General features: G+C 32.8%; 1 protein-coding gene across 1 annotated transcript in view; it reads left to right on the top strand.

Annotated features, from left to right (window-relative positions):
• The window catches only part of LOC129223063 (uncharacterized), a 113,116-nt gene that overhangs the window by 52,110 nt on the left and 37,826 nt on the right, over nt 1–23,180 (top strand). Inside the window, exons 14-17 of the mRNA XM_054857628.1 lie at nt 871–957; nt 10,123–10,126; nt 13,087–13,108; nt 19,048–19,144. Of these exons, the coding sequence (XP_054713603.1) occupies nt 871–957; nt 10,123–10,126; nt 13,087–13,108; nt 19,048–19,144 (210 nt within the window). The remainder of the gene's footprint in view (nt 1–870; nt 958–10,122; nt 10,127–13,086; nt 13,109–19,047; nt 19,145–23,180) is intronic.

Here is a 23,180-nt window from a genome sequence, read left to right as displayed (position 1 = left end):
GCATACCGATTTTTTATTTAGGTTTTATACACATCATCAAAAGCAACATTTTGAACTGCATTTTTTATTTGGAAATATTCTTTTATTCTAAGTTATAACCGTTTTGATTTTATGTTTAATTCTGCCTTTAATACTATGATGTTTTTAGTTCACAGTTTGTTTTAAAATTGTGAAGTTTTCTTTTTTCTGCATCACTTTTTTCTTCCAGAATTCGAACTAATTCCCATACGTAAACATCCCTTGATCATACGGAATATTTTACTATATTAATAAAGAGTGTATTTATTTTCTGTTTTGTTACAGAGCAGTTTTTTCTTACGTGTGGTTAAATGATCATTGTTTTTGTTTGTTGTTAGCGCAATTAGTGCAAGTTAATCGCTTTATTCTTCAAAATTAATGACAAAAAATTTCATAATAATTATAATGATGAAAATAAAATTTGTTAGGCATCAAACGTATTAAGTTGTGTGAAATCATATATTAGCATTAAGTACTGTACACCAGTACAAAAAGTATTTTCTTCTGGGAGGGAGAAGATTTTGTAAGCTCATAACAGTTTTTACCTGAATACATTTATGAATTTGAGCTTTAGACTTGGCCCTATAGCTTTGAACCTAAAACCGCATGTCTACTTAACCCCAAAACCTTCCTCGATACCTTTCATTGTTATCGTAATTAATCATATAACGCAGTTCATAACGTAAGCAAAAGCTTTTGTTGTCCTAGAAGGTATTGAATTAGAGTTAAAATAGCTCGAATAGCGGCTTAAAGAGTTATAAAGAAAATTGGATGAATCTGCAAACTTATATTATAGTTGAAAAGAAATATTTATAATCTATCACTCATTAATGCGATGTCTTTTTTTCGCAGGTTCCGTTGGAATTTTTTCCTGGGCAGCAACTTTTACAACCTAAAAGCATTAAAGTTAAAATGGAGTTCAGAGAAGACAGCATCAAAGCAAGATAAATTCTCAAGTGTCACGTGTAAACTTCATAAAAATAAAAACTTACACTGTACTTATATGAATATGTAAAGATTTTAAAAACTTACTATTTATGTACAAATAAAATACTTACTTCGTGTGGTAAAAACTAAAAAGTTTTATTTTTTTATTTTTATGGCGTTTGGAGATGTTGCTACGGTTTGTCTTATTGTTTTTAATTGTTATATGAAGCCTGGACGAAAGTATTAACTCAAAGATAAAAAACCTTTTCGAATAAATAAATCCATTTAAAGCCATAACCAGAGTAAATGTTGACGTTGGTGCAAGTTAATGGCTTTATTTTTCAAAATTAATGACAAAAAATTTCATAATAATTGTAATGATGAAAATAAAATTTGTTAGGCATCAAATTCTAAAAATGGATTTCAAACAACAAATAATCAAATGTTATTTTAACAAGCATGACAAAAAAAACTATTAGGGTATACGTATAGGTTTCAAATCATAAAAACCGACAAAAATTTAACCCCTTTTTTTTATTATTCAACTAAAATATGCATTAATCTTTAGCTACCAAGGAACATCAGGATTGTAAAAAAAAATCTACTAATAAAAAAATATCAAAATTCTTTCGATTTGTCTTTTCTGATGTCAAATGTTCTTTTAAACCTTTAAACGTGTTTTTCTCAAAATGTTTTTTTATTCTTTTTTTTTAAATTCTGTAAATTTTTTAAGCAATAACTCGAGTTTAAATTATCATTTCATCTCTTTGTTTCTTGCTAAAAAAAAATGTACGCTAATCGTCGGATATTTTGGCTCTAAAATCGAAGTGATTAGTAAAAAAAATAAATAAAAAAAATAAATAAATACAATTAAAACCTAAGGATTACGTGTTAGTATAAAAAACATGAGTTTTTGAAGTGCACTTTAGATGCCATAAAAACTATGGCCCGTGTAATTATTTAATTAGATTCGAACATAGAGCGGAATATAATGCATCTTTTAATGTCAATTTTGTATGTGTAGAGGAATTAGGTATCTTGGTAATCATTGCTCAAAAGTATGCTAGTTAATTAATTAAATCATAGTTAATTATTAAATACTAGAATTAATTATTAAATACTAAAATTGTCTGTACATTTTTTTTTTCATTTGAAACATTGTAATAAAATTTTCAATATACAAAAGTCTGTTTTTTGAAATGAATTTTGAAAAAAAAAAAAACAATGTTCAAACCCATTACGGATACACTAATCTGAAACTTTGATGGAGGTACCGGGTTATCGAAATCGATAATTTAAAAAAAATAAATTAAGCAAAAATTTTATAAAAATTTAAATAAATAAAAATTTAAATAAATAAATTTAAATAAATTAATAAAATTTAAATTTTTAAATTAAGCCTAAGCTCACGCTTAGGCTTCAAGGCTGGAAGATGTTCTGGAACTGGATAGTACTGTCTAACCACGGAATGTATGGAAAGGTAAACATCCGGTTTACACGCGGAAATGGAAGCATCTATTAGTTTTCAGGGATGGCAGATTTTGCAGATGTATGTTAGCCTCTAAATTAAGCAGAGTCTCATTCAAATGGGCGGAATACGTGCATAAAATTTTAATTTTCCCCCTTATTCAGATGGAGTCGCCTTAACTGGATGTTTGCCAATTCCATACAATCCATGGTCAAACAGTATGTTTAAAACAGATGTTTGATTTTGCACTCTTACTTTCGAATGTTGACCATTCTCATAGAATAAAATCAATCAAGGTCACCGGATTACTACATGCGTTTCACAAAAAGAAAGTGCAAGAACATTAGAAAAAACACCAACGCACAGCTAGAATTTCACTAAAACACGTTGTTGATCAATATTACTAAACTGGAAAATAGCCCGTCAATATATGAAGGGTGAAAATTGTTTCTACATTTGAACGAAGCAATTACCTGTTTGGTGATATTTTGATAGTTGACATTTCAATCCTAACCCCAGAGGATTAACCCTGAACTCCAGTAGGTAGCGTTCATTGGTGTCCGCTTTTTCGTTTCTTTATTTCCCTGAAATGATAGTTATACCAGTAAAACAATTAAGTTACTGGATCCAGTTCAGCCTTGTAACAATAAAGCTTTTCCATGCATGTCAAACATTACCAATGCATATTATCAAATTATCGTGCCGTGGCGCGAGTTTCCTTGTTGATGGCATCAGGAGTGTTACTCGATCATTGGCTTTGATATATATGAGGATTTACTTAAATGCTTAAATTATGCAGATACAACAGAACTCTGATAAAAAGTGATGATCACTGGTGATTTCTAATGCGCATTATAGTGTAATGACGATGAGTTTTAATTTATTTTTTAAATTTTACTATAGCGGTATAGAATTTGTACGCTGTGGCAAAACTGATAATAGTTCGGGGAAAGTTTTGATATGTTGCTGTTTGCTTTTTGTGACTGTCTCCTTGCTGATTGCTGCCCTCTACACATTGGCTCTCTCTGAATTTAAAAGCCTAATTTATTCTATAGCAGTTGCTAACATAGCAATTTTTTTTCCACAATGCACTTTTTCTTCGAGACCACTTGGATTTATCGAAAAGCTGCTGCAAGATCACTCGCAAAACTCGCAAATCAGGAACTTTAACTCATGCACCCGAGCAAAATTTATTGTCCCTGGAACAAGTACCAGAGCAAGAATGAGGTAAATTAAGTTGAAAGTGACATTTAACTAGTCAAGGAACAATCTCTAAGTTTAGAAATAAAATGAGCTACAAAAAATAACGAAACAAGAAAAAACTAGTATGTTGTAGCCATCACGAAACTTCCTTTTATATATTTCTTATTATTCTGATCCCTCTTCATGATTGACGAGAGCGAAATATTTCTAAGAAAAAAATTACACACGCCAAAACTTGACGACCATCTTAATTCCCGATTTATCTCAAAAGCAAAGCAAAGAATGAAAATTGAAAATTATTTTAAAAGACTTGCTTAAAATAATTACAAACATTTATTCGTTAACAAACACAAGATGGCAACAGTTAAAAAGTTTAAATCATCGCGATTTTCTGGTCATTTTCCGATGGGGTTGTTTCCTTCTGTCAAAGTACTACTTTTAGCCACTGAAATTGATAGAATAAGCAAAAAAAAAAAAAAAAAGCATGGAGCGAGAAAAAAAATTTTATTTTCCCAACGCTTGTATTTTTTTTATATTTCCGAGTTGGAAAATAGGGCGTGATCTTTATGACGTCACAAATGATGTAATTTGGCGCATTTGATTACCGTGTTTCCACGTTGTGATAATCAAGAAGCAAATTCAATATTGCGCTCTACGCTTGCTATCGACCATGTCGTTGCCAGTACACGTGAGTAAAGATTCAAATTAAATATTGCGTTCTGTGATTGGCAACAGTAAATGGCATTTCATCATTTGTGATGTCATCGGCAGAAGCGTAAACAATGAAAACGCACCGATTTAAATATTTCTTTTAAATAGTAAACTTTTTCAAATTATTTTGAAAATGGTCAAATCCTTTGTTTTTAAGCATATTATTTCAGAAAAAAATACTTTCAAAATTTTGGAAACGACCGCATTAAAATCACGGGAAATACGTAGACGACAGTCTATTTCTGTTTATCTTTCTTATTGCTGCATTTATAAAATAATTTTTATTCACAAAAAAAAAAAAAAAAAAAAAAAAAAAAAAAAAAAAAAAAAAAAAAAAAAAAAAACCTCATGAAGCGATTGTCGCCGAAATTGAACAACCACCTGTTTACATATGGATTCACATTTATTACAAATTTCATCCAGAGCGTAGCATTACTTCTTGAGATATGGCACTCCCAATGGAAAAAAAAAAGAGCGTTCGATTGCGCCACTGCCTTTTCAGCTATTGACGCCAAAATATAATCAGCTGTTATACCCTCTAAGGGCTACTTGTCGATAAAATTTTGTTTGATTCCGTTCCTTATTTCTTGAGATACAGCAGTCACAGTTGACGACAAAAACGTTCGATAGTTCAACCCCCGTTTGAGGTATTGACACCAAAAGTAAATCAGCACCTGTACCTGTTAGGGGCAACATATGGACCAAATTTTGTTTGATTCTGCCAGTTACTTCCTGGGGAATAGCAGGCAAGCATAACTCAAGAAACGTCCCATTGCTCCACCTCCCTTGGAGGAATTTGCGCCAAAAACAATTGGGCGCAAGTGCACATAGGGGCACATATGTGCACCAAACTTCGTTCGATTTCATGCGGTAGTTTTTGCTGTGGAGCGGTCACAAAAAACTGGTCACATACATACGGACACACACTCACACAGACATTTTCCAAAAATGGTCGAAATGGACTCAAAAACGTTCAAATCCGTCAAAATTCGAATTTTGAAAATTCGCACGAATCCAATACTTTTTTCACTATAATAGATATAAAAGAAAGTAACAAGTAAGATAAATAAATTTGCTAAGACAGCGAATGACAGCTTTACAGAAGTTTTTAAAACTCAAAAGTTACTCAAAACGTAACAAAAAAAAAAAACGGTCAGGGTATATAGGAGTTTTATACTCTGGTTTTGTGCCGAAAAATAAATGACAGTTTAAAACAAACCCTTAAAAAAAATCGGTTTTGATGATTTTTGAAATATTTTAGGAGGGAAAACCCCATAAGCCTCCCTAAGTGCTCTAAATGGACATGCTTTTGAACTTAACACACCTCTAGCCTCTCAGAAGATTGTTGATGCGAAATCGATTTCCTGGATTTCTGATAATCAGCATGCAAATAGTAAAATGATATTATGATAAATGTTAAAAACATACAGGAAATTATACGAAGATGAAAATTATAATTCATAAAATTTAACTATGGTTGGGTTCAAAACTTTCACATCTTAAAAATACAAAGAGATAATCAAAAGTTATTGCATTTAGAAAAAAATAAGCTACATATTTTTATCATGGAAAAAGAGATTGCAAAGAAAATTAAATAAATTGGAAGGTTTTGTTTTTACTGGTAAAGTTTTGTAGTTGGTTCAAAAAAAGAAGTTTTGGGGAAACTCACCAAAAGCAAGGAGGGTTTTGATGCTAACTTACCTTAAATTTGCGTCATTTTTACAATAAAAGTCAGACAACTGGGTCCCCCAGTTACCTCCCCCAAACTATAAAACTATGTAAAATAACCAAATAAAATCCTTTACTCGTAAAATGTTCCATTTTATTCAAAAATAAATAAATAATTAACTGAATAAAACTTCGATCCCACTGCAACAGTTTATCATGTAAATCAACTCAAATAATTTTTGTAGAAGACGTTAAATGGAAGATGAAAACAGAACTTTATAACAGACTGAGTATCTTGTGCAAATAATTATTTTTGATAGCATGCGAAAATTAATGAGTGCAAATACAATTTAAGCTAAAACTTGCTTTTAAAGGTGTTTGACTTTATTAAGACATATTTTTGCCGGATAGTAAGACATTTATTTGAATTATAAATATTAAAGTAAAGAGAAAGTTAATACGATGACTCTTAAGGGTAAGAGCTATAATTTTTGTTCCTAAAAATCTTCTGCAAGTTTATTAAATATAAATATCAATGCTGTTTGGATTAAAATTAGTTTTAATCCTTTATGCATTCAGCTTCTATTCAATGAATATTTGCTCAGAATTGCGCACAATTTTGTTACTTGTCGCTGCTTTAAAAGTTGATTATAATAGTTTGTTAACTATGACTATTTGTTTTCAATCTATGTACATTTCCATTTCCGTTTCACAATTTAACTCTTAGCTGCTTTCAAAAAAGGAAATCTAGATAAATCTATTTTACTGCGGATTTTTATAGGACTTAAAAGATATAACATACTTCCAAACTAACACTCTCAAGTAAAATGAAAATCCTAAACGTATTTGATAAAACATTTATTGAAACGATGCTATTTCAAAAACTATTTTAGTCCTTATTTAAAAATTGCGTAAAATATTAATACAGTATTTGCTCTTTCGTCTGACTTACAATGACGTCATCTTTGCAACAACAATTGTAATAAGGACGAAGCAGTTTTTACTATTATTATTTATTTATTTATGAAAAAAAAAACTGAGGGAGTGGGAAGAAAAAATTTTCATCATGAATCTACGCTTATAATACTTATTTCAATAAAAATACTCTTTCCTAATATGTTAGAAGTAGGGAACACGGAAAAAGATGACGACCTAGTCAGTTTTTCAGTTTTCACGAACGTAAAAATTGTTCACTGTTACGCTGTCAATTGAAATTCTTGAGTTGAATCTTAATTTATAAAAAGTGTGATTAACGTAACAGAGATTTTAAAACTTTATGACGCATTGAATCAGTTTTCGAAAAATAAAATTAATCGTCATTTAGCTCCTACTAAGGAGCAAGATAATCATTTCGTTCAAGATAGAATAAAACAAATATTTTTGGAAAAATTTAGTATGCATTTTTACAATTTATGTGTAAGAGATAAAACATAGCTAAAAGCAATACTAAGGAGTTGCAAAATATGTTCTTATACAATTGTTTCTTTTAGATCTAAAAGAAAAGAATTACCGAGGGTTTGACAGGAAAAAAGTTTCCAACAGTTCGAAAAATATATGGTAGACCAGGGCACGTTTACACAGTGCACGTTTTTCAAAACAAATTATAACTGGAGAGTCAACAGTCATAACAGATTGATACAATTCTCTAGCACATATTCGCACAAGCTTTTGAGCATCAGTCGAGCTTCGGTATAGCATGCAGGAAGAATAATCTGGTTTGTACCAAGTTGAGTTAGTTTTGTGTTGAATGTTTTTAAGCTTATTGTAAGTAAAAATTACTTAGTTAAGAAAAAACAAATATATAAAAATTAGTAGAATTTTATCCTTTTTTGAGAATTGTACTTTTATGAATTGAAGTATTATTAATTTTTTTCACGTTAAAAATAAATCCAAACTTGGTTTCGGGGCAAGTTTACACGTTGACGTCGGAGCACCTTTACACACGTTCTTACGCTGTCTTACTTCTAAACGTGCCCTGACGTTTTTTTTCGCTCCGAACTGTCTCAAACCTTTTTAGTACTTGCAAGCTATTTAGTTTTAAAAATCACGATTTATTTTTGAACTGAGTTACAAATTCGTATCCCATAGGTTATTATCATGTAATGATGTCTTCTTGCCCATTCAGTTTTTACTTTATACACTGTTCAGTCTCTATCAAATTTGCATTATTTTAACTATGGTAAGACGTTATGTTCAAAACACTAACAGCATCACGTTAGGTGTCAAAATAATTACGCGTAAACGTGCCCCGTGTCCGGGGCAAGTTTACGCAATCGAATGGATTCAAAAATAATTTTTTTGACGGTTTAAAACACAAACTGACAACGACCGAATATACCAATTTTGGATCCATTAACTGCTTCATAAAATCGCCATGTCTAAAATTACCTAAGTTAAAAAAAATTAGAAAAATCATTGAAAATAATCTACGTAAATGTGTCCCGGTCTACCCTAATATCCGATGGTTGCAATCGATGAGTGATGTGTACTTGCAATATTACCATGGCAATATAATTTTCTCTGCAGTAGATGCCGAGTTCGCCATCTTTCCTAATGTAGCAGAGATTTCCGAACTATTATTTAACTAAATTAAATTGAAATTCACTATCTTTTGCGTACACTGTATAACTAAGCTATGTTAAACATTATTTAAAACAGTGCACAAAACGAAAGGGATTTACAGGCTCAGTCAACACGATTAGGTTGGATTCGATGGAATTCTCTCCACCAGTTGCGTAGTGAGAAATTACCATCTGGTTGGGACAAAACAAATTTCTGAATGTGCTACTGTTTGATAAAATTGATCGAATTTGAGTCTATTGAATTCTGTTAAAGTCTACCGAGGCTTTATCCAAGCAGATTCAAAATGAATTTCCCAAAAACTTCAAATAATTAACACTTAAAAACAACAGCTGGGCCTCTTTATTAACATTTTGATTTGTTTTGAAGTGTCTCTCTCGCACTTGCTTTCTTAGCTACCCACTTACAGAGCTTTTATCAATTCCCTAAAAAAAAACTAATTCGATTCTCTTTATCTTGCCCGCATATTATCTTGTCCCGGAACCCCCTGTACCTAAATTCTGGAGTATAAACAACCAATCGTTCAAGGGGCCAGAGGGGCGCAATTTCCTTCCTGGCTTTATGTGTTTACATGTAAGTGGATAACCGTAACATAATAATAACGGTTTTTTTATAACGGTTGCATCCCTCCCCCTTCCCCTTCTATTGGAAAATAAAGAAATGACGCGCCTGTTTATGTTGTCGACAGTGAGAAATGTTGCTTCATTAAAAAGGGATAATAGTAACTCGATGCTGGTATACGGGAAATGAGCTACGTGTAATACCAGATGAGTATATTATTTTTTACTTAATGTGGCACCTATTTGTTCAACTTAAAATGTTAAATCATTACAACGAAAAGTTAACATGGGATTACAAAATGTTGGCATTCTATATCTAATATCTTGTTACAAATTCTGTAAATAGTAATTATTTTTATTATTAATTTGTTGTAATCTGACTAAACTTTGCGCTTATTCCATTATCTTTCATCTAAAATTGTCTTAGTAACGTAACCTGTAAATAATTTCTTGTAATAAATATACAACCCCCTTTCAATCGAATGAAGTATATGGTCCCTCAATTTCTGAACGATAAGATTTGTGAATGGAATAAAAAGAAAATCTGAGAAAGTTGTAGCATTTTGTCGCACTTTCCAAAGCAGTATAAATGCCGTGCGGCATTTGAATGGGAGAGTTAGTTTTTGCTTGTGAATCGTATCAGCTGTGCGCTGGAGAGCATGTATTTAGCTCTGTGTGTATTAGCCTTCACGCTGTGCTTTGTGTATTTTGATGTAGATACTTGTGTGATCATTGAGTTTACGGTGTTAATTGATATTTGCTTAATTGCTGATGATTGATTTAGCAGTTGTAACTACATTTCCTGTACATAGCTAGCTGTAAATAAATCTTCAGTGTTTTCTCAAGAACTGTGTCGTCATTCAAAGAAAGTTCGAAGTTACACTGAACACGTAACAATATCAAGTTTTTTAGGGAAAATAAGTTATCATTAAAAATTGTCAAATTTAACTGAATGTATGAATTTTATTGAATGTATTTTTATGTCAGATTTGTAATATTCTTTTCATTTTTCTAGATACCATAAAGATTGTAACGTTCATGAGTACCATTTTTTTAATCGTGTTTTAGCTTTATTATCTCCTAGGGAAAACGAAAAAAAAAGCATTTTATCAACACTCGGTTTTGAACTTATCTCGTCTCAAGCCATCATTTTTAGAAACTTTTTGATAAGCTTATATTTTCAGAGAGTGTATATTTAAGATTACAAACATTAACATTTGAGATAACTTAAAACGATTCCTTCGATAACTACAGTTTTGTAGATAACAAATGATAATTTGATTATGGCTAGTGCGATAGGTTTTTTTTACAAATAAAACTTATAACTCACATAATACTTGGAACATGCACTAAGTATAGTCAGTAAACGTTTTAAACTTCAAAATGTAGCAGTTGCGTTACACAATCAGCGGTACGCGTATCACAAGACGGAGGGAAGGGTTTTGTGAGTGCATCGGGCAAATAACACAGGCTGAATGTAATAAAAGGAAAAAGAAAAATGTAAAAACAAGAAATAAGTTTGCGAGGGAGGGATATAAGACAATTCCGAAACGTTACAGATTATTTTTCGGCAGAATTCCGGAATTTCGCGTGTTTGCACCAACTTCCTGAAAAAAAAGAAATTTCTTTGCAATAACGTTTCCTGAATTGCTAAACGTTGTATGAGTGCAGACTTCTCACAGCTGTGAAAACATTTTAAGCAACCACTGTAAAGATTAACTGAGCATCTTTAGTTATCGTATCACCTTCAGCTCAGCTACAGCCCGTTCAGACTTACTGAGTTCCAAATGAGGAAAAAGTGTTAAGTCTTTGGTTCCGTAGAACGGCAGGCAAATAAGATGATTGGTACTTACCTGATATTCTGCCTTAGCTTGGATCATTTTCGCTATATATTCTTTCGGAGATCTCCTGGAAAATCAGGAAAATGACAAGTTATTGTTTTGAACATTACTAAAGGATTTATAAATTAATTCAGAAACATGACTGACTGATATTGGAAAGGTTTCTGAATTCTTCAGAAAGACTCCAGGTTAATTTTAGGAAAGTTGCTGGCTTTTAGCGGCAAAAGTTCCTGTTTTTGCGAGATTTAATACTGATGGAAACCTGTATTGATCATTTGTTGTTGTTTTTTTTCCCTTTAAAAACGGACATTTAGAGGTTTGAATAACTACACCTTTTAAAAACAAATAACTAAAAATTAAGGGATATATTTTTTAGTTTGGGTTTATGACAGCAGAAACGAACTCTTACAAAAGAGGAACCAATGCATTATTGTATTTTTCGCTCATTTGCATGAGTTTGCATCTATGCTAATCTACACATTATTCGTAAGCTAAAAAAAAATTTTTAGTGGTTTTTTAGGGCCGGGAAAAAATAAAATGTATTGAAGAACTATGTTAAAGTTCGTGTGAGTAAGTTTTTTTTTTATTTGAAGTGCTTTTTTAAACAATCCTGCCTAACGATTTACGGCTGAAACACTCCCAGCGCTGCATTTCGTTAAGTTAGAGAACAGGACATTTCAGCGTTCCTTAGTTTTTTGTTTGAACAATCGGACAAGCTACTTGTAGCTTAACCTCCTCCGTTCAAAGCAGGACGCAGGTCCGTCATTTACATGGGTCAAAGAAGGGACTGGCTTTTTGTGAAATTGATATTTTATATATTGTATATGACGTATTTTTCTATGTTTTTAAGGCATTATATGCATTGTGTACATTATCTTGAACCTTCCCTTTCCTCAGACAAAAATGTGAAATTACAGGCTTGATCCTGAGTATTGTCGCCTAAGAGTTAGAACAAACTTGACTTATATAACAAGAGGAGAGAAAAAAAGTTTTAATTTTTACTTCAAAGAAAATTTTTAAAAATGGAGTATAACGGGGGTTCTGGAATTGGGTACCGTAGGACGAGGTGAGGGGTACCGCAAAGTGTCCGTTATATCAATATGTATGTAAGGTGAATGCATCAAATAATGCCCAGTTGAACAGTGAGGAAATTCTCCGTTTTTTGATACATTTTTACAAACTCACTAGATCCTCTTTCATTGTCATCAAAAAACCTAACTGATGATAAAGCGTTATCAATAAGCTATCTTTAACGACCTGGCAACAGTGCAACATTGTAGCAAAAGTTGTTGAGTGATGTCAAAACCAATTGCGCTTATTTCACGGTAAATTTTGTTTCTATAAGGTTCTATGAACTTTAAATAGAATAAAAAATGTACATACTGTTCTTCAAACCTAAATTATGTAGGGGACAAGTTCGAAAAGGAAAATGTCATAGTGCTCCGTCACTTTTTCCCGATATTGGATAACCTAGAAAAATAGATTGTAGTACAACAGGACCATGGTTCACCTTATTAACACTTGTCCTTACAATGTAACTCTGGAGTATTTGGGAAGACGATATGATCATGTGCTGCATATGCTGCATGAACTGTGCGCAGGTGTGGAAAACCCCCCTGAAAATAACGATTTATTAGTAGTTTACATAATACAGATGGACTAGGGTGCCCTAAGAAAATTCTAACTCTCCAAAGGGTGCCGCGAGTCAAAAAAGTTTTGAGAACCCCTGGAGTATAGCATTAGAATTGGATTAAAATTGGAGCATAGTAACAGTTCGGATTCGAATTAGTACTATTCGTTGTTATTGTAATTTTGCAACTGTTTTTAATCGCTGGCAGGAAAAAAAAAGCAATATCTCCAATAAAGAGAGGGAGACATGCTTGGCGACGAGCCAAAAATATCCCGACGTCACTCACTTTGATTAATGACCTTGTTTTTTTTTTATTTCTACCAGCAGATGATAAACACATTTCCCTAAATTGACAGTCCTCAGAATAACTACGCCACGCTTCGCGTTGCGTTCTTCCTTAATGTTCTCTTTCTCTGATCACCATGGAAGTGGAAGGGTTTACGTTTTCTCCTATTGTAACAGCTCTTCTCGTTGGAACAGCTACAGTATTTTTATTGTACTGGTAAAACAATCATTTTATTTTTATGGCATTAATTTTTGTTCGCAAATTTTGAAGGGGTTGTTTTTAAAAATATATAACTGCTAATTTCCTTTTTTTTAAACTACTCATTAATCCTAAAAATGTTAAGATAATTCATTGATTAAAGCAATATTTTAAACGATTATGATATCCCTGTGTGCGTGCGTGTTCATATGAAAGTATTATTATTAAAATCATGATATTGGAGCACAAGCAAGCTTGAAATTCTATGAATCGAACATGATTTCTTGCAGTGGTGTCAGGAACGACAAGAGTCAAAGTGGACCTCTAGTCAGTTTTGTGGCCGAGTCCTCTACTCCCATAAAACTTATAAAATATTTACTACTCCGATTTCAAGCCACAAGGCCTGGCCCCTAGATTCTGAAGCGGCTGACAGGACCTCTCTTCGATCCTGACTGGTGTAATTCCGGTGATGAAAGTGTTTCCATTCCCTCTAAATATAGCTACTTTTATGTTGCTTCCGAAGGTAACCAGTACTGTATTCGTCAAAGTGACTGTTTTAAGTACACATTGTTAAAAATCCGGCAGTATTGGCTAAACCCCCCTAAGGGCAAAGGCGTATCTCAATATAACGGGGACCCCCAAAGAAAGAGCAATCCCCATAAAATGAAAAAAAAAAACATCCCCCAAAACCCTTTCCCCCGTAAAAATTTCAATGGCGCAGCCTGTGCTATGATCCCCCAAAGGGGTCATGACAGCCTAGGTGGGCCCTCGGACAGAGGGTAAATGATAGGTTGTATGGATAAACTTTAGGATATGGGTACTTCCCGTTTTATTTTCCTGAAAATGTATGAAAGAAGGATGCACATTTGTTCATAAAGTCAGTGTCGCCCCTCCCAAAAAGTGCCTTATTTGGCAAATTTTGTCTGACAATTAGTCAAATTTGCAGACTAAATTGCGAAGTTGCAATTAAAAAAATGTACATTAAAACTTATTAACGTCTTTTCTTATTAGATACTGTTATCTATTCCTATTTGCTTTTATCATTTGTGCGTGTGCTTTACCATTCGATAAAATCCGGAGTTTCATTCGACCCTTCGAAAATTTCCCGTACTTTCAAAAATTCAAGTTTGGGTCGTCCTTGCATGCAATACGATAAACTTATAACTTGAATTGAAAAAAAAGTAGTCAAATATTAAAGTAAAAGGTTGTAAGATATTGCTATGCGGCATTTCTAATTATTTATTACGTTTAATTAAATTCGTTACATAAAGAAAATATAAAACATTAATATTATTGAAAATCAGTGGGTTTACGCTATACTCTTTGCCAAACGAGCAGATATACGAAGTGCTCTCTTGAATATAGCCCTGGTAGTAATTTTTTCTTAAAAATATGGACAAAAATGCGAAACTTGAATTTAATTATTCTACATGAAAATATGGTTCAATTATGTATTTACTTATATCAAAACAGATCAAATTTATAATTATAAATCAAGAAAATATTTTATGCAAAACTTATTCTAGATGTAGCAAGGGGAACCTGATGCCCTTTTTCAATTTTCATGCGGCCATATCAGTGATTTGAAATTTGTGTTTAAAAATAAAACGTGGTCATGGCACTGCATCGGAATTAGTGTGCCAAAGAAATATATTTAGTTGGCGTTATGGAATTAATAGTGCATTAATTGGTGTCTTAAGTTTTGTTAAGAAATATTTATAAAAGCTCTTCAACCTATCTTTTTAAAAATAACAATAAAAAGTGGAACAATAACTCTTTCATTAGGATTGGCATTTTAATCTAGCTCTAAGTTTCATGTGAAGGTTATGTTTAAAATGTTTAAAATGCTTAGAAAAATAATAAAAGGCCTTGACACATATCATGTATCATCCGCCCTTCTCCACTACATTTTATATCATTTTAATTGATTTTATCAATGCTTTTTCACTCAGCAGGATTTGTTTGACGCTGCGCAGACTGTAGTAGCTTCTTGAGACAGTCTGCAGACTATTTCTTTAAAAGCAAAAAATACTAAAAAATTTTTAAGTTAAGAAAAACCCCGGTGTTTTTTTAGTACGATTAGATGCAATGTTGCACCATATTTTTTTGGAGTATAACCGATTGCAGCCAAGGACGTTCCCAAAGGAGAGAAGGGACACCTATTGGTCCAGGCTTGAGCCTGAACGGGACTCTTGCTTTAAAAAAATACTCTTAAAGTTTTTGTTTAATGTCATACAAACGTGAAATGAGACACTTCATATCGTTGCGTTAAATATTAAGAACAAATGACTGGAGCTTATTAGGTGTAGTACGAGGTATGCCAAGAAACAAAACACATTTTGTCAGTGTTTGAAAACTCATCATAACACAAACACGACCAATCCATTTTTAGAAGAAATTCTCCGTTTTAATTTTGATGCTTTTGGGAGGGTCTAATAACGGAAACGGGCAACTAGGCCGTGCTCTAGGAACTTTGATTTTTAAAAGGCCCCAAAGGAGCATAATGCATTAAGATTTAGGGGAGACCGGGGCAGATATTCTATAGAGGCACGTATTCCAACGCGCCATTGTTTAAGTGTTTCTCGCTTGGTAGCGACGCTTACCGGACAGTGTGAAACTGCAGCACTGCGCACGCCTTCCACGTGATCCTCAGTTCATCAGCTGGCTTTAACTTGATGAGACGACAACTTTTGTGGTTTTTCTTCTGGTAAGTAACTTTGCAAGAATTTACTTTTCATTAAAAAAAACATGTACAATACTGTTTTTGTTTTATTGTCAGGACATAACTTTAAACTATATTTCATTACGGTTCTGATGGCGTGATTATTTTGGCAAATAGTTTTCATTTTCATAGTTAAATATTACAAAAAACATTAATTATGGCGTTGGGGCACGTATTCCAATTCAATACGGGGCACATTTTCTAATTGGAAAATGTGCCCCGGGCTCTCTATGAATGTTTTTCATGTTTTTTTTTTTTTTTTCCGTTTAACTTTTTATTTTTAGCCAATACAGTTTATAATTACTGCATAAAACCACAATTATAAATATTTGAAATTAAATTTTGCATAACTACTAAATGATCTGATTTTTTTAATAGTATCAAGTTATATCCGAAACTGAATTTCATTCTCTAATGTGATATGTCAGATGGACTGAAAATGGTGCGCAATTACCGTAAGAAGTCATACCGAGGGAACTAACTACACGCATTCGCAAGTAAATGCAGCGCTTGCAGCAATAAGAAATGGATGCAGTGTTAGGAAAGCTTCTTTAGACTTAAAAATAAATACGAGAACAATTAATAACTGCCGCCACAAGTTCATTAATGTTCAGTTGGCTCCAACTGAAGTACCTCAAGTCGAGGTGCCTCAGGCCGAAGTTCCACAAGCCGAAGTGCCTCAAACCGAATTACCACAAGCTGAAGTGCCTCAAGCTGATGGCCCTCAAGTCGGAATGCCACAGGCCGAAGTACATCAAGCCGAAGTTTCTACAACCCAAATGTCACAAGTTGATGTACCGTCAGCACGAGTTCCTGCAGTTGAAATGGCTGAACACGAGTTCCTGCAGTTGAAACTGAAGGCTTGTCCCCATCTGTTTGTTCACAGACAGATCGGCTCCATACGAAGTAAACAATATAGGCCCAACTACTAACACTTCTGACAATCTCTCTCGTCCAGCCAGTTCATTTTCATTTATTCTCAATGAACCATGTGAACCACAATTAGGGCTACCAAAAGGTGTTCCTTCTACATCTAAGGACATCCAAGGTGAGCCTAACTCACAACCATCTCGCTCGCCGATAGCTGGTTCTTTGCCTCATCAGTATTTTCCATCCCCGAAGAAATCAGACCATTTAAAAAGGCTGCCCCGAGGAAAGGCACAGGCAAGGGGAAGAAAAATCGAAAATCCGCCATTGTAACGGATACTCCTATCAAAAACGGTCTTTAAACAGAGCAAGTAGCAAAAAAAAAAAAATAAATAAATAAATGAAAAGTCCAACACGGTCATTTTGAAAAAAATGAAAAAGGAAAGTTGTTGATGAAAGAAGGGAGAAGAAGACATTTCGCTGGCTTAAGAAAAATAAAACTAAATATGCCAATGTATCAAGTGAGGAAGAAGATGAAGATTGTGTTTGCCTATATTGCTTTGACACCTTTTCTAACTCAAAGCCAAAAGAAAAGTGGATCTAGTGTATTCGTTGCAAGAAATGGGCTCACGTAGCGTGCGTCAAAAAAGAAGACTCTTTTGTTTGCATTAACTGTCACAGTGATATGGAAGATTACTCTGACTGTTATAATGCATTTTAATGTAATAAATTATTAAGAATGTACCCATTGTACTTACTAATGAATTAGAATATAAATTTTGCGTTGCACTCCATGTTTATTTTACCTTTATTATAAACCATTTAAACTAATTGGAAAACTTGCCCCGACCCAATTTTATATGTTAGAAAACGTGCCCCGGATACGGGGTTGGTTTTCCAACGTGACTTGGTAGCAAATATATATTAATTTCTTTGAAGATTTTTTATTTTTTATGTTTTAGTAATGTTAATACTTAGCCTAAAGTACAAGAATTCAAGGCGTAATCAAAATTTAACAAAATGATTGAATAAAAAATTTTAAAAAATAAAACAAAAAAAGTTGGAAAACCTGCCCCGGTCTCCCCTACTTATTGTTATCTGTGAACAAGAAAGAAAATTAAGATTTTATCCTTTATTTCTTCAATTTACTTTTTGTCACAGTATAGGCTTATATGCCATTAAATCTAATAGGATCAATTAACCAATCTGTTCTCGTAATTGTTTAATGTTCTACACCCCAAAACCCATTTTGAGAGAGTGTTTGAACGACTGAAGTTAGCGCTCCTAGTTCTTCGAGAATGTTTGTGTTTTTAAAGTTTGACGACAGAAGCCATGTCTATGAGTAGCTAATTTCTTGAGTAGGGAAAAAATGCGAAGTTGATAAAAACACAGATTAGATTGTTGCAAGGGTCTTAAAGGAGATACATGATACCTAAGACTACCGGGTTGCTAAGAGCTCTTTTCTTTTGCAAATATCTGAATTTGGGACCTCGTTATTCGTTGTCTGGTCTTACTTACAAGACTAACAATCTAAAAAATCAACTCCAGTCCCCACTTTTTGTTTTACGACATTTCAAGTTTCTTGTTAAAAGTGAACATTTCATTAGTGCCAAATAGAGTTGATGCGCTGCTTTTACTAACACGTATATTATACATTTACTTTATTTCTTTAAGTATGTATTATGAAAGCGATTTGTCAAAAAAAAAACATATTTAATTTAAAAACGGAAATGATTGCCTTTTTTACACGGTTCCCGCACTGTTGCAAGGAAAAAAAATCTCAATTGTAGCTAGGTTCATAGGCAACCTACAGTTGAGTTTCTTGAAATTCAGTGACGAACATTTTCCAGGACAAGAGCAGCTGAACATTCCCCATTTTCTCAACGTTCTGAAACATAGGCTAAATTTGCAATTTTTAGACTTCGAAGTCGGAAATTTTCCTGAGAGAGTTCCCAAACCTATCTACTACCTTAAAGTCTCCAAAAATTGCATTTTAAAAATTTAATTCTGGAAATTTTCCGAGAGGACATCAGGCTAACTTTTTAATGTTCTCGAACATTAGCAAAAATTGCCCAAAATTGCAATATTTTAAACACCTTTTGAAATTCTATATGTGTCCTCCGCCGTGAGAATCATTTTATTAAGAAGTTTGGTCCGCGGGTAGAAAAAAGTTGAACACCGATGTTATAATGTATAAAACTGCAAAACAATAAAATACATTTTTTTGGTATTTGAATTGAACAAAATACATCAACTTGATTCAAAAATCAGGTGTTGACGGAAAATAACCAAAAGTTGAACACGTATTCTGCAGTGTAATTGATTTTCTACAAATTTTCATATTTAATTTTGTGCATTCTATTTATAGGCTTTCAACTAGAAACCACCAATACTGGAAGAAAAGAAACATTCCTTATGTGAAACCAATTCCCCTATTTGGATGTGTTTTAGACACTTTCAGAAAGGTACTTTCACATATATTTTTTTTACCGGACTTTTCATTTGATTCTAAATACTTAAAATCAAATGAAATTTTCACTAACACTTAAAACAAAGAATTTGTTTGTTTAAGCCAGTTTTCTGTCTGATCGACATGAAACGTTAATACAAACTGCCCTCCGCTTAATAGAGGTGCGACATCGATGGTAAAACATCGATGTAAGAAATTAAAACATCGATGCTTTTGATACATCGACCAAAAAAACGTCTTTTTGTCAGTAAATATTTCTCATACATTTTTGAATATACTACACTACAAACTTACGTACTTGATAATCTCTAAGAAATGTTTCTAAGTAGATCGGTTAATTATTTTGGCATTGCACCATTTTGGTAAATTATAGATATTACTTCGGAAATTTCTACGTAAAGCCAATAATATATTTTATATATAGTATCAATATATATATATATATATATATATATATATATATATATATATATATATATATATATATATATATATATATATATATATATATATATATATATATATACAGGGGCGGACTGGATGACTTTGGCTCACCGCCAAATAATATTTTGGCACACCTCTGTAAATTAAAAAAAGAAAAAAGTTAAATCAAACAGTACTGGATCTCGATTCTTCCGAGTCGATCTAAGACATTAAACTACCGCTAGTTCTTAGTTTCCTTTAAGTTTCTGAAACAAATTTTAAAGTTCTAAAAAACAGAAAATTGTGAAACGTTTTATGTACCTTGAAAGATAGATAGGGGAAACCCGGCTAAAGTGGATACCCCGGGCAAAGCGAAATTTGCCTATAACTCCCAAATAATTAGTTGGCCGTCAGCTGCGTTGCCATAGCAAAGGTCGCCTGTTGCTGTTCCGTGTGCGGCAAGCATGTCGAGACGAGTTCGTGTCACGTAACGCCAGTGACCGGATAAAGTACGTTTTGGGGAAAACAATACTAATTTACAGAGGTTAGTATTTCATTTATAACTTTAAAACTATTTGTGACATGTTCTTTTTTATGAGTAGGATTTGATGTTCGGTTATTAAGCTTTCAACTATCCGTAGACGACGAGTTTAGATGCTCTGGTTTTTTAGTAATTTTTAGTAACCTCAAAAATGTTCCTAAAGGGCAAAGCGGATTGAGCAAAGTGGATACCATATTCACTATGCCCGGTCATGACAAGTCTCTTCATCCGAACCTGGAAGTCCTTCAATTTTAAAATTTCAAGCCGATGCTACCATTGAACACTGTCTTTATACTCCCATGGGATCTGAAACAACAGAATAAGTCCAACGCAATGATGTTCCCACTGCTTCACCCAAACCTGTATGTTCTAACAGTCTTTCAGTTTAATAACCTATTCCTCAGCATGTTAAACCAATAACAACACATAAACGAAAGCTACAGAGATCTACACTCCTGACAAGTGCTCCAGTAAAGGACAATCAAAAACAAAAACTTGAAAAATCAAAAAGGGGTGTCCTAAGTAAGTAGATGATGTTTCAACTAAAGCATTTTAGAAGACTGTTAAAAAGACCACTATCAAAAAGACTGAATCAAAAATATCTGCTTTAAAACGTAGAAATGCATAAGAGAACGATAAGAGGAAGGAAGCAAAGAAATTTGATGATGTAAGGTGCATTTTCTGTGATGAAATGTTCATTGAAGATGATCAGTCAACGGAAAACACTGTCGTATTTGTACTCAGTGGTGTCATAAAGAGTGTAATGATAATGATTTTCTTTGTGATATCTGCAATGATTAGTATTGTAGCAGATTTTTTTTCTTTTTAATATGCTCCTAAATTTTGGATGTTGACATTTTTTAGCTTAATTACTTTGTTGTATAGTAATTACTGCAATAATTAGTATTGTAGAAATTTTTTTTTAATATGAGCCTTTAATTTTCAATGCTTATTTTATTTTTAAGTTCAATTCCTTCGTTTGTAATAACTACAAGAATTAGCATTGTAGCAAAATAATGTTTTTGTAATATGTTCCAGTAATTTTCGAGTTTTATTTCATTTTTAAGCTCAATTTCTTCGTTTGTAATAATTACAATAATTAGCATTGAAGCAAAGAAATGTTTTTTTGGATATGTTCTTTTAATTTCAGATAGTTATTTTATTTTTAATGTTTAGTTTCATGACAAATAATGTTGTTGTTCGCTTTGCCCTAGCACCGAATTCACTTTACCCGGGGTGTGGGGCAAAGTGGATATTCGTGCCATTGTTAAAAACTGGCCTTATACCTAATAGTGTAATTAATATTAAGGAAAACTGTTACTGCATTACGTAAGTTCATTAAATGAAGGCTGATTATAAACAATTGTTTCACTTTCCAAAGTTATAACTAAACGACAATAATGAAGAAAAGCTTAAGGTATTCACGTTGCCCAGGTTTCCCTTACTAATGGTCAGGGCCTGATTGCTGAATAGGCCAACTAGGCCGTGGCATAGGGCCCCCGACTTTTAAGGGCCCCCAAATGATCAAAACTCTCTTTGCCAATGGTTAAAATTGTAAGGATTTACTGCATAACATAACCCCCCAAGGCCCCCTGTTCAGTATTGGATTTTAGGGGGGGCACGTACCTCCCTTAAAGGATGAATTAATTTCACCATTTTATTTATTATTTTTTACTTGAACTTTCTTTCCCATTTTTTTAACGTAGTTAATTAAAAAGAACACAAAACACATAGCATATTTGGAATAAAAGCATTTTTGTTTGCTAAAGAAGTATTACTGGAGTCAGAAGCCCAGAGTTTTAGGATACATGTAACTCACTGGTTTCGAATTCAAGGGACCGTATTATCGCGATTTGTCCACTAATTCTTCTTTGATGTAATCAATAATTAGCATTCTTTTTAATGTGTAGGCGCACCTAAAAGAGTCATTTTGATCCAGGGATCTATTTGGATTTTTATAACAGATTTCTTTTTCAACTTATAAAAAATGCAAAATGAAAGAAATCATATGATAGTTTCTATAAAAAAAACCATGATTTTTAAGGGAAACGGCATGTAGTACATCGGAACCTCATTTATCCGTGCTAACTGGGGCCGCAGGTGCCTCGAATGTCGGGGATCTCGGTAAGTGAAAACTTTCTACAAAAGCATGTCAAGATCTCAAATTTTTAAAATGTATTAAATAAAATACAATAGAATATTTTTAAAGGATAAAAATGAACATGTAAAAATAATGTTTTACAGTTAAAAAACTAAAATCAGAAAGTAACTTGTAGTAAGTTTTAAAAGTCAATTGATTTTTTTTTTACAATGCAAATTCAAATATTAACAGATGCCTTTGAAAACACAAAATTTCCAGAAAATAAATTAAGTTTAAAATTGAAAATTTATCATTTTATTAAATGTACATCTTTGTTGTTAAATTTGTTACCATTCTTTGCAATCTCCCGAATTTCTAGCAATAGCTCCCCGATCCAGCAATTTTTTAAACAAAAAAATTTCTATTTAGTGTAGTTAGTATCTGTCATCTGCTCTAAATATCTGTCTGTCTTATGTTTCTGAGAAGTGAGTTTTTGAGCAGAACGGTAGGCAGAGAAAGAAAACACGTCGTCCTTTTAGAGCTTACGTATTTAGACAAAAGAAAAAAAAAAGACTTTATTGTCGACTCGGTTAACAGAAACATCGGTTAATCGAAGCTCGGATAACCGAGGTTCTACTGTATCAATATGTTATCTCAACTGTATCATGGCTTTCAAACAAATCAGCAACTGTTTTGAAATTCACAAAGAAATACATAGTTTCTGAATTCTTCAGTAAAAATTATATGTTATGAAGTTATGATTTTCGTTATAAATTAGTTTTAAAAAAATCAAGCGAGATATTGTTTTATTTAATAACCTTGCCCTCGTGTCACTATGACAATGTTCCTAAGTAAAGCCGCTCATTGTCTAGCATCTGGTGACATTATATTGGGTTTAGTATTTAAATGGCTTGAAACGTTAAATATGTTTTCCATCCACATTCAAAGTTTTTTCGTGAATAATATTCATGTACTTAGAAGTGAAAT

This window comes from Uloborus diversus, chromosome 5, assembly GCF_026930045.1.
Source record: "Uloborus diversus isolate 005 chromosome 5, Udiv.v.3.1, whole genome shotgun sequence".
NCBI classification, from domain to species: domain Eukaryota; kingdom Metazoa; phylum Arthropoda; class Arachnida; order Araneae; family Uloboridae; genus Uloborus; species Uloborus diversus.
Note: the sequence above shows the minus strand (reverse complement) of the source record. Positions and strands in the feature narration are given on the sequence as shown.